Source organism: Triturus cristatus, chromosome 10 (genome assembly GCF_964204655.1).
Source record: "Triturus cristatus chromosome 10, aTriCri1.1, whole genome shotgun sequence".
Classification (NCBI taxonomy): Eukaryota; Metazoa; Chordata; class Amphibia; order Caudata; family Salamandridae; genus Triturus; species Triturus cristatus.
The window spans coordinates 554,393,564-554,405,976 of NC_140593.1; the positions used below are offsets into that span (position 1 = coordinate 554,393,564).

Genomic DNA, 12,413 nt, shown 5'->3' on the forward strand with positions numbered 1-12,413 from the left:
GTATTTTGGTATGTTGGGTAGAGGCACACGCACCACATGTGCCGCATGGATAGTGGCCTCTGACAGCCGGAAGGTTCCAGAGGGTGTTTTCTCTTGTTACCTGTGTGGGTCGTGGTCTTGTATTGACAAGTTGGTCCCTCAGGTTCTCAGTCCTTCTGAAGGCAAACCTGGGCGTTGGAATATTCAGGGTATCGCTGTTCAGAATTCGCCAATTGCGATTGATGATTTTTTAAAGTTGATTAGAAAGCGGGGTAAAGGTTGTTACACACGTAATCAGATTATTAGTTTTTGGCTCCCTTGTTTCCAGGAGGCCTTCACGGGTGTTATTCCTAGCCCGTTTCTTAGCCTGCTTGATCACCTGTTGAGGGTAGTGTCTCTCTGTCAGATTCTCTGCCAAGTTATTGGCTTGCAGTTCAAAGTCCTGTATTTTGCTGCAGTTGCGTCTGATTCTTAAGAACTGCCCGTAAGGCAGATTTTCCCTCAGGGCTTTGGGGTGATGGCTCTTGAAGCTAAGGAGGCTGTTACAATCCGTGCTTTTCTTGTAAGTGCTGGTGTGTAGTACTCCATTCTCGAGGTTAATGGATAGGTCCAGGAAGGCGATCCTCACCTCGCTGGTCGTCATCATGAAGCGAAGATGAGGGTCTTGATTGTTAATCCATTCGAAAAAATCCCTCGTCAAGGTTACGGGACCCCTCCACAGGATCAGGATGTCATCGATGTAGCGTTTCCAGGTTACAAGATGTTGATGGAAGGGGTTAGTATCCGCAAAGATGTGAGTAGCTTCAAAGTGGGACATGTACAAGCCTGCCAGGCTCGGCGCAAAGGTGCTGCCCATACTGGTACCTTGTACCTGGTGGTATATGGTGGTTTTGTACATGAAAAAGTTATTTGTGAGTGCCAATGCGATAAGTGCTGAGATGAAGGTTGCCGGAGTTTGTGTGGGGAGCACAGACTCTTGTAGGAGGTTGCTAATCACCTCGATGGTAGCACCTTGTGGTATGTTGGTATACAGTGCTTCTACATCGAGTGTGAGAAGTAAGTCGATGTCCTCGGTGTTCTCCTCGTTGATGGTCTGGATGAGGTTGAGGACATCACGGGTATCCTTGAGGTATGCAGGTGTGGCTTGGACCAAATAACGTAGAAAGAAATCACAGAATTGGCTGAGGGGCTCCAGCAAAGAGCCGATCCCTGAGACGATGGGGCGACCTGGACAGGGGGAAACCCCTTTGTGGATCTTAGGAAGGAGGTAGAAATAGGGCATCTTAGGTGTCAGATTCACCAAGAATGCCACTTCTTTGGGTGTGATCCATCCTTCCGTGGATGCCTCATTGACCAAAATGCGAATCTGTCCCAGTAACGTCACGGTAGGGTCGGTCTCCAAGATTTCATAGTACTCCGTGTTGCTCAATTTTCGACAGCATTCCTGATCGTAGTCCTGTGCACTGAGGATTACCGTAGCACCCCCTTTGTCCGCTGGTTTGATTACAATGGTGTCGTCATTTTTGAGGGATGTCACCGCGTTTCGTAGTTTCTTCGAAAGGTTGTTAAAAGGACTGGGAGATTTCAGAAGATTGACTTCCTTCAGGACTGCCTTTTCAAAGGTAAGGACCTCATGCGGGACCATCCCAGTAGTGGGGGTAAATCTCGAGGGGGGTCTCAGCCCCGTGTCGTCCTGTGTTGGTGTTTCAGTATCCTTGAAAAAAGCCCTCAGTCTCACTTTGCGAAAAAGTTGATGAAGTTCTTCATTGATTCTGAAGTTGTCCTCTTTAGGGGTAGGGACGAAACCCAGTCCTAGTTCCAGAGCTGCAGTCTCGTCAGGGTTGAGCGGTCTAGAAGATAAGTTGACGATCAATTTTTTTGGTGTGCCATGCTCCTGGTTGTTCTCTGCTGGTTTGCCCGGTCTTGCCATTGGACTTGTTTGTTCCCTCTTCTTCTACCTCTGCCTCTGCCCCTGCCTCTGTTCTGAAAAGGAGGTGGAGGGGTTTGGAAGAAGGGTTGCTGATACCCCGGTTGGGGTAGACTGTAGGGGGGGTACCACATCGGCCCTGGTTGTGGAAACGGTTGGGCTTGGAACCCGTAGAATGGTGGCATCCCAGGCGGTGGTAACAGACCTTGTTGGTTGGAGCGGCGGCCCCAGCTCTGATTACTTGAGTTGCTGCCGGAGGATCGGCCCGATTGGTTGGATGTAGATGAACCATCATCGGAGATTGTGTCATTTTCCGTGGATTGGAAATCTTCTTTAGTGTACGGGTAGATTTTTTCCCTGTCAAATCTTTTGAGATCCTTTTGTAATTTGGTTATCTTCTGGTTAAGGAGATAGTCTCAATGGTCGTAGATTTCAGAATTAATTTCTGCCAAGCGGGTCTTGTATGCCGATAGACTAATGCCTGTTATTAGGCCATTCTCTGCTATATTGATTTTGATAATAAGAACCTCAGACAGGCGTTTCGCGGTGCTGATGATCAAGACGATACAGTCGCGAGTGCATTTCCATGCTATTTGGCTCCATTCCCGCCTGAAGATAAGATCTTCCAAAAAAATTCTTGGTGCCGTACGTACCAGCAGTCCATTGGGTGCTGTGTTGGCTCTAAGGTATTCGGTCATGACAGATCCATGGAGGGCAATTTTGACTTGTAACTTTTTAAGAGATGTTAGTGAGTTCCAGTCTCCCTGTGCACTCGTACAGGCTGTGTTACCATCACCATCAAGTAGTGACGGGGTTCTGAGGATCTCTGCCACTATATCCTCGCCAAAACTAAGGCCTAGGTTGTCCCCCATAGTGGATAGTGACCTGTCTTAGGGAAGGGGGGGGGAGGGTAAATGTGAAAGGCAAAAGGAAAAAAGGAAAGGTGGAAAGAGAAAAAGGGAAGAGAGGGTCCCTCGGCTGAGCCGTCGTGCTTACTACTATGTCAAAAAAGGAGAGGGGGGGGACCAGGAGCTTGATAATGGTCCAGTGCCTATGCTCTGAAAAATCGATGAGGTACTCACAAAAGGAGGCACTGTTCCCTAGTGAACCTGGTCAAAGAGCGACCAGGATCCACATACGAATAAGAGGGATAGGGGAGTTAGGTCAGGGATTAGGTACTCAGGATGGCGCGGGAGACACAATATTGTCTCTTGTTTCCCTCACACACCCCGAAGGATGTGTGTGAGGACTCTAAAAGATCTCCACCAAAGAGACCCTTCGGGGGACCCGTAGGGCATTGCACCGCTGGCCCGACGAGGAGCAAACGCCCGATGATGAAGCATGACATCCTTCGGGGTATGTGAGGGCAACAAGAGACAATATTGTGTCTCCCCCGCCATCCTGAGTACCTAATCCCTGACCTAACTCCCCTATCCCTCTTATTAGTATGTGGATCCTGGTAGCTCTTTGACCAGGTTCACTAGGGAACAGTGCCTCCTTTTGTGAGTACCTCATCGATTTTTCAGAGCATAGGCACTGGACCATTATCAAGCTCCTGGTCCCCCCCTTCTCCTTTTTTGACATAGTAGTAAGCACGGCGGCTCAGCCAAGGGACCCTCTCTTCCCTTTTTCTCTTTTCACCTTTTTCCTTTTTTCCTTTTGCCTTTCACATTTACACTCCCCCTCTTCCCTAAGACATGTCACTATCCACTATGGGGGACAATCTAGGCCTTAGTTTTGGCGAGGATATAGTGGCAAAGATCCTCAGAACCCCGTCACTACTTGATGGTGATGGTAACACAGCCTGTACGAGTGCACAGGGAGACTGGAACTCACTAACATCTCTTTAAAAGTTACAAGTCAAAATTGCCCTCCATGGATCTGTCATGACCGAATACCTTAGAGCCAACACAGCACCCAATGGACTGTTGGTACGTGCGGCACCGAGAATTTTTTTGGAAGATCTTATCTTCAGGCGGGAATGGAGCCAAATAGCATGGAAATGCACTCGCGACTGGATCGTCTTGATCATCAGCACCGCGAAACGCCTGTCTGAGGTTCTTATTATCAAAATCAATATAGCAGAGAATGGCCTAATAACAGGCATTAGTCTATCGGCATACAAGACCCGCTTGGCAGAAATTAATTCTGAAATCTCCGACCATCGAGACTGTCTCCTTAACCAGAAGATAACCAAATTACAAAAGGATCTCAAAAGATTTGACAGGGAAAAAATCTACCCGTACACTAAAGAAGATTTCCAACCCACGGAAAATGACACAATCTCCGATGATGGTTCATCTACATCCAACCAATCGGGCCGATCCTCCGGCAGCAACTCAAGTAATCAGAGCTGGGGCCGCCGCTCCAACCAACAAGGTCTGTTACCACCGCCTGGGATGCCACCATTCTACGGGTTCCAAGCCCAACCGTTTCCACAACCAGTGCCGATGTGGTACCCCCCCTACAGTCTACCCCAACCGGGGTATCAGCAACCCTTCTTCCAAACCCCTCCACCTCCTTTTCAGAACAGAGGCAGGGGCAGAGGCAGAGGAAGAAGAAGAGGGAACAAACAAGTCCAATGGCAAGACCGGGCAAACCAGCAGAGAACAACCAGGAGCATGGCACACCAAAAAAATTGATCGTCAACTTATCTTCTAGACCGCTCAACCCTGACGAGACTGCAGCTCTTGAACTAGGACTGGGTTTCGTCCCTACCCCTAAAGAGGACAACTTCAGGATCAATGAAGAACTTCATCAACTTTTTCGCAAAGTGAGACTGAGGGCGTTTTTCAAGGATACTGAAACACCAACACAGGACGACACAGGGCTGAGACCCCCCTCGAGATTTACCCCCACTACTGGGATAGTCCCGCATGAGGTCCTTACCTTTGAAAAGGCAGTCCTGAAGGAAGTCAATCTTCTGAAATCTCCCAGTTCTTTAAACAACCTTTCGAAGAAACTACGAAACGCGGTGACATCCCTCAAAAATGACGACACCATTGTAATCAAACCAGCGGACAAAGGGGGTGCTACGGTAAACCTCAATGCACAGGACTACGATCAGGAATGCTGTCGCCAATTGAGCAACACGGAGTACTATGAAATCTTGGAGACCGACCCTACCGTGACGTTACTGGGACAGATTCGCATTTTGGTCAATGAGGCATCCACAGAAGGATGGATCACACCCAAAGAAGCACCATTCTTGGTGAATCTGACACCTAAGATGCCCTATTTCTACCGCCTTCCTAAGATCCACAAAGGGGTCTCCCCCTGTCCAGGTTGCCCCATCCTCTCAGGGATCGGCTCTTTGCTGGAGCCCCTCAGCCAATTCTGTGATTTCTTTCTACGTCCTTTGGTCCAAACCACACCTGCATACTTCAAGGATACCCATGATGTCCTCAACCTCATCCAGACCATCAACGAGGAGAACACCGAGGACATCGACTTACTTCTCACACTCGATGTAGAAGCACTGTATACCAACATACCACAAGGTGCTACCATCGAGGTGATTAGCAACCTCCTACAAGAGTCTGAGCTCCCCACACAAACTCCGGCAACCTTCATCTCAGCACTTATCGCATTGGCACTCACAAATAACGTTTTCATGTACAAAACCACCATATACCACCAGGTACAAGGTACCAGTATGGGTAGCACCTTTGCGCCGAGCCTGGCAGGCTTGTACATGTCCCACTTTGAAGCTACTCACATCTTTGCGGATACTAACCCCTTCCATCAACATCTTGTAACCTGGAAACGCTACATCGATGACATCCTGATCCTGTGGAGGGGTCCCGTAACCTTGACGAGGGATTTTTTCGAATGGCTTAACAATCAAGACCCTCATCTTCGCTTCATGATGACGACCAGCAAGGAGAGGATCGCCTTCCTGGACCTATCCATTTACCTCGAGAATGGAGTACTACACACCAGCACTTACAAGAAAAGCACTGATTGCAACAGCCTCCTTAGCTTCAAGAGCCATCACCCCAAAGCCCTGAGGGAAAATCTACCTTACGGGCAGTTCTTAAGAATCAGATGCAACTGCAGCAAAATACAGGACTTTGAACTGCAAGCCAATAACTTGGCAGATAATCTGACAGAGAGACACTACCCTCAACAGGTGATCAAGCAGGCTAAGAAACGGGCTAGGAATAACACCCGTGAAGGCCTCCTGGAAACAAGGGAGCCAAAAACTAATAATCTGATTACGTGTGTAACAACCTTTACCCCGCTTTCTAATCAACTTAAAAAAATCATCAATCGCAATTGGCGAATTCTGAACAGCGATACCCTGAATATTCCAACGCCCAGGTTTGCCTTCAGAAGGACTGAGAACCTGAGGGACCAACTTGTCAATACAAGACCACAACCCACACAGGTAACAAGAGAAAACATCCTCTGGAACCTTCCAGCTGTCAGAGGCCACTATCCATGCGGCACATGTGGTGCGTGTGCCTCTACCCAACATACCAAAGTACTACAATTGGGCAATATTAACTGGGAACAAGGCAAGCATACTAACTGTAACACCACGAATTGCGTATATCTTATTTCATGCCCCTGTACCCTGTACTATGTGGGGATGACAACCAGAGCAATCAAGAAAAGGATCAGCGAGCATAAGAGTACGATCAGACGAGCACGCTCAGCCACAAAATTGACCAATCACTTCCTGGAGAAGAGCCACCCCTGTGAAACCATCCAATGGACCATTCTGGAAGCAAACCCCAACTGGACCAGCGATTCCCTCTTCAGACAAGAACAACGCTGGGTCCATCGCCTACATACTGATACACATGGCCTGAACGACGACATCCCTTGGTCAGAACTGTAGGGCTGACCGTGGGAACATCCACCCTGTATAGGGTTCGCCTTTTTGTGTCTATCCTTACCGGGTGGCAACACTCCACTCTAGGAAGAATGAATCTGTGTAATTTTCACACCTATACACCACTTGAGATCCCGTCTTGAGCAGATCAGAGGTGGCCGTGTTACCCTTTCTCCTTGTACCACCACAAACAGCCTCACTCTATAGTCGAGTTAGGCAGGTCATACTCCTGCGTTACATGCTTATAGCCACAACACCGAGAGCTTCACTACCTCTAATTATACACCATGCCTAACCTCCTTCAGATATCTACGCATTGCATGTATTTATGAAGGATGAGCACAGTATTCACAAGATGCTTTTGAGACCGCCTAGTCTCTACGTGATCCTCGTAGAACACTTTTTCCTCATACATGCACAGGCCCAGCATGCTACCTCCTACGCATGCGCGAGTAAGCACGGTCTCGTGTCACACTAGACGCATGGGCGACTATTCTCCTAGGGACGCAGCACCTCGCGCTTCACCGGAAACAGGCACCTCCCCACTCCCATGGGTTCTGCCCCTTTAAATACAACTAGTTTGATCTCTCAGCCTACCTACGAGCAGGCGTCTGGATCGGGCAGGTTTCCAGTGCCGTCACCTGAGCAACCCGTGAGTATTCTCCAGGACTACTACCCGCCACACCGCCCGAAGTAAGTCTCGACAATGCGAATGTTTTTGTGTTCACGCAACGACTAATGCTTTCCCGCACATATACCTTGCTCTCTCCCCTCCTCGGGCTCTGTCTATTTGGAACCCGGGACCACTCGCCCACAGCCCTAGAAGGTGTGGGCACCCTACGCCGCTAGACTCATGGAGTAACCCTCACTCCTCTGCTAGGTAAGCGCGCACTTCCTATGCCTCGGTTGGCTCTTCTGTGTGCATTCTCTCATCTGGTGTCTGGAGTTTAACGCAAACACAAACGTGATAGCAGTCCTGTGTCGTGTCTGCAATGGGGTAACATGGAGCGGGTCTGGGTTGCTTTTGTTACCAAGCCTTCCCGGCTTGGGTTTCAGGGCCCCCACCTCCCTCCACACATCCACACGCAGCCGACGCGGTACGCTATCCACGCTAACTTGCGATACCAGAATCGAGCCTTCTTATGCCTCCATAGTGTTCTTATTGTCTGTTTTTTCGGCAACATGTTCTAGATATGGAGACAGTGACGCTCCTCATGTGCCTTCCGTAAGAGCATGTACGTTTCTTAACATGTTTTTTCTCCCCATTTCCTCTTTCCTTGTTTTTCTGTGTTCTAGGTCAGTTTCAAAGGGGGCATAACTTACTCCTTTCCCACACACAACTTGTGCAGGAGATATAACCCCCCTTATTTTACCAGCGAGAGGGTTAATTCCACCCTACTCGCTATACTTAGTCTGTGCACTTACTTCACTTCACTATCACCCCTGGTCCTGATGAAACGCCAAGGATCACTTTGACCACCCAAGGCGTGAAACATGTCAACCATTCTGTAAGTTATCCAGACACATAACGTCTCGACAGATAACTATCAACCTACGGGTCTTTTAATGTACCAAGGGTACCTTTTTATTAAACCACCCTCTTGTTTTCGGTAACCCTTAGGTATTTTTAACTCACTTTGCACACACTACCTTGCACTGATTACTCTGGTACTCCCCTTCCACATACCCGCATGCACCCATCGGCAGTTCTCTAAAAGATCTCCGCCAAAGAGACCCTTCGGGGGACCCGTAGGGCATTGCACCGCCGGCCCGACGAGGAGCAAACACCCGATGATGAAGCATGACATCCTTCGAGGTGTGTGAGGGCAACAAGAGACAATATTGTGTCTCCCCCGCCATCCTGAGTACCTAATCCCTGACCTAACTCCCCTATCCCTCTTATTCGTATGTGGATCCTGGTCGCTCTTTGACCAGGTTCACTAGGGAACAGTGCCTCCTTTTGTGAGTACCTCATCGATTTTTCGGAGCATAGGCACTGGACCATTATCAAGCTCCTGGTCCCCCACCTCTCCTTTTTTGACATAATAAAAATATTCTATTGCATGTTGTTGGCATATTATTCATTATTTGAAAAAGAAAAATTATCAGTGCTACTGTTGTCCTCAATCCTACCTAGACATAGAATTTCCTGAATTCCTTACTCTCCTGACTGACACTTTAGGTGAAATCCTGTGATCGTGCCAGTGACATTCAGCCCCTGTGATGAAAGCTCCAACTATCCCGATTTACAAGTACGTCATTTTCCCCCTTGTTTTGGGAGCGGTAACTCTACTTCGGGCTATTTTCAAAAGCTTCATGTCGATCTGACAGGCCCTACTGAAAAAATGTATACAGTTATTTATTTTTAAGTTCTATGTTTTCCAGTCATTTCTGGAAGTGAGTCAGAGGATGAAATGATGCCACAACTTTGAACGTGCGCCAGATATACTTAGTATGAAAATATTTAGCTCTTTAAGTAGGCCTACCATTATTGATTTAACCTTTTTGAAATGAAATTCATTTTAGTTATTGGTCTTGGTTGCTTTTCTTCTTTTTTCTTTTTTTTTTTTTTTTTTTTGTATTTTCTTTTTTTTTTTTTTTGTCCTCATTTGCCATTACCTCCACTCGCCGAAGAGAAGCCAAGCACCAATTATCTGCCATAAAATGTTGTGTCGATCTATCCTCCATATCTTTTTCCGGGCAGAATATGTATGTTAGGCGGGAGACTACCTCTTTGGGCAAGGAACGGAGAAGCACCAATCAATGTTAGTCGACCCAGGAGAAAAAAACGTACGGGGGAGGCCACTTCCCAGGATCTACTGGAGCCTAGTTGGCATATTCATCGGACCCGGGAAAAAAAAACACGGTATCCTCTCTCCAGTTTATTAGCAATTGCCAAAAGGACACCTTTTGTTTGGAGCATGATCTAGCCAGATCAGTCTTAGCGGTTTCCATACATTGATATCAGCCACGCTGCGTGAGATGGGGCTTTGGCATCCACCCAAAATTTACATATTTTTCGTCTTGCCAGGATGATAGAGTAAAAAAGGAAAGACTTTGCCTGTCCAGATATATTTTCTTCCAGACCAAAAATTATTAGCGGAAGAGTAATTTCCAATGATAAGCTTAAAATTTAAGCCAAAGTGGCCATTACTTCCTCCCAAAACAGCCTGATGGCCGGGCATTCCATAAACATATGTATGTCTGAGGCTGCCACCAAATTACACTTGTTGCATTTCTTCCCAGGGAGAAACTTGGAGAGCCTCGGGGGTGAAAGGTAGGCCCGGTGGAGGGTAAACAAGTTATTACGTCTTAGCCAGACTGGTTTCACAATTTTATAAAGAAAAGAAAATTATCTTATCCATAAGTCCTCACACTGGGGGATCAACTCCTTCCCCCATAGCTCTTCTGGCAAGACAAAGTCTCCATCCCTCTCCTCTACCATACCCCAATACCAGATTGCCACTTCTTTGCCCCCTTCTTGCTTTTCTACCAGTTGTTGTTCAAACTGGCTGTAACTCCCCACTTGAGGACCTTTCCTATTTTCCGCCCGTGCCCAGCCATCCAACTGTATACACTTAAATCTAGAGAAAGCCGTGCCCACCCTGTCCCTCAGAACCTCCCAGTCTTGTACCCTTCCATCCACCAGTATCTCTCCCCATCTTAAAATCCCAGCGTCCCTTAACGGGGTTGCAAGGCTGTCCTGCATACAGGGTGGAAGGCCGGGAGAGTCCCAAACCGGCGCAAAATTAGAATAATAGTGTAACCTGACATTTTTTCTTATCTGAACCCAATTTATTAAGGCAGATTGCAAGGTCTTTAGTCTGACTTTTTTGCAATATTTCATGTCTCCAAACTTAAATAAAAAACCATCCAATGGGATGTCCATTCCCCCTAGCATAGCCCTGAACATACTCCCCAAAGATGTTACGGAAATTTTTAGAAGCATCCTCGAATAAGTTAGCTGAAATGCCCATGCGTAATATAACAGGTCTGGCAAAGCCAGACCTCCCTTTTCCCTCCTCCTTCTCAACTTCTTCCAAGTCAGCCTTACTGATTTAAAATTCCAGATAAACTAATTTATTTCTCGCTGACTTTTTTCCACTTTTCTCCGATCGAAGGACAGGGGGATTGAGTTAAAAATAAAAGTGAATTTTGGGAGAATAGACATTTTGACTAAGTTTACTCTCCCAAAAATCGAGAGTGGTAAGAATGTCCAAGATCTCAAAAGTTTCCTACTATCCGTTGCTACCCGATCTAAATTAAACTGTGCCAAGCTACCTAAATCATGAGTGATATGTATTCCCAGGTATCTCATTGATGATACAACTGTGAACTGTGGATGTGGAACGTTCCAACACTTAATCTCTGTTTTATTGGCATTAATGTCATAACCGGAGATTTGCCCAAATTCTCCTGCCTTTTTAATTACCGTCGGAAAAGCTCTCTGCGGATCTGAAGTATACACCAAAATATCGTCCGCATAAAACGCTATTCGCTTCTCCCATTCACCATATACAAATGAAGGAATATCCACTTCCTTTCTCAGAATATGGGCAAACGGCTCTATATAAAGGTTAAATAAGAGCGGGGATAACGGGCAGCCCTGTCTAGTGCCTCTGGTAATTTTTATCGGGTCTGTTAAAGTGCCATTGACTAATAATCTAGCTGTAGGAGCCCTCTACAATATCTCGACTACCCGACAAAAAACCTCCCCCAGCCCAAATCTTCTCATAACCTCCACCAGATAGGGCCAATTGACCCTATCAAAGGCTTTTGTGGCGTCTAGGGTCAGGGTGGCGAATGGAAGAGAAAAGGTTGTTGCAATGTCAATTGCCCCAACCAACTCACGAGTATGATCAGCCAACTGGCGTCCCCTTATAAAACCCCTTTGATCTTGGTGAATTATAGATCCGATTACCTCCCCCAATCTTAGTGCCAAAATAGATGTGAAAATTTTGTATTCGTTGTTTAGAAGAGAAATCGGCCTATACAACCCACATTCTGATAGCTTTTTCCCTGGCTTTGGAATGAGAACAATCGTGGCGTCCTTCCATGATTCAGGGGAGTTCTCCCCTCTTAAAAGAATGGCATTAAAGAGACTTGACAATATTGGGGTAATAACGGGACTTATCACGCGATATAATTCTCCGGGTAGGCCATCTGGACCCGCCGCTTTCCCTTACTTTAAATGGCCGATCGCTTTTCCCACCTCCTCTTCTGAGATCTCCTTCTCTAATGGTCTTGGTTGCTTTTCATAATGAATCTGTAGAAGCAATAATGCTTTTTATTGAAACGTATTCTAACCTTCCATTTGGTTGTTTTTGCAGAGAGCTTTGCGAGCATTTGGCCGGCCCTCAGACCAGCCTTCTGTTGGGAGATGCATATATGAAAATTCAAGAGGTATGTATATGTTTTTGATGGAACTCTAAAAACTGATAACATCAATGCTATCCCATTAAGAGAGAAGCGAATAATGCTTGCTGAGCTCGAAAAATGTCCGTTGCTGATAGGTCTTTCTTCTCTTTCTTTCTTAGCCAGAGAAAGCTTTGGAGGTGTATGACCAAGCCCATAGGAGGAATCCAACCGATGCAGCGCTGGCCAGCAGAATCGGGCAAGCCCTAGTCAAGACTCATCAGTACAAGAAGGTCTGGAACAGAAACCATT

The 12,413-nt window shown here is 46.9% G+C and overlaps 1 protein-coding gene across 1 annotated transcript in view; it reads left to right on the forward strand.

Moving 5' to 3' along the window:
- LOC146789712 (tetratricopeptide repeat protein 21B-like) overlaps positions 1-12,413 on the forward strand; it is a 459,544-nt gene that overhangs the window by 190,947 nt on the left and 256,184 nt on the right. Inside the window, exons 11-12 of the mRNA XM_085631181.1 lie at positions 12,077-12,149; positions 12,284-12,394. Of these exons, the coding sequence (XP_085487307.1) occupies positions 12,077-12,149; positions 12,284-12,394 (184 nt within the window). The remainder of the gene's footprint in view (positions 1-12,076; positions 12,150-12,283; positions 12,395-12,413) is intronic.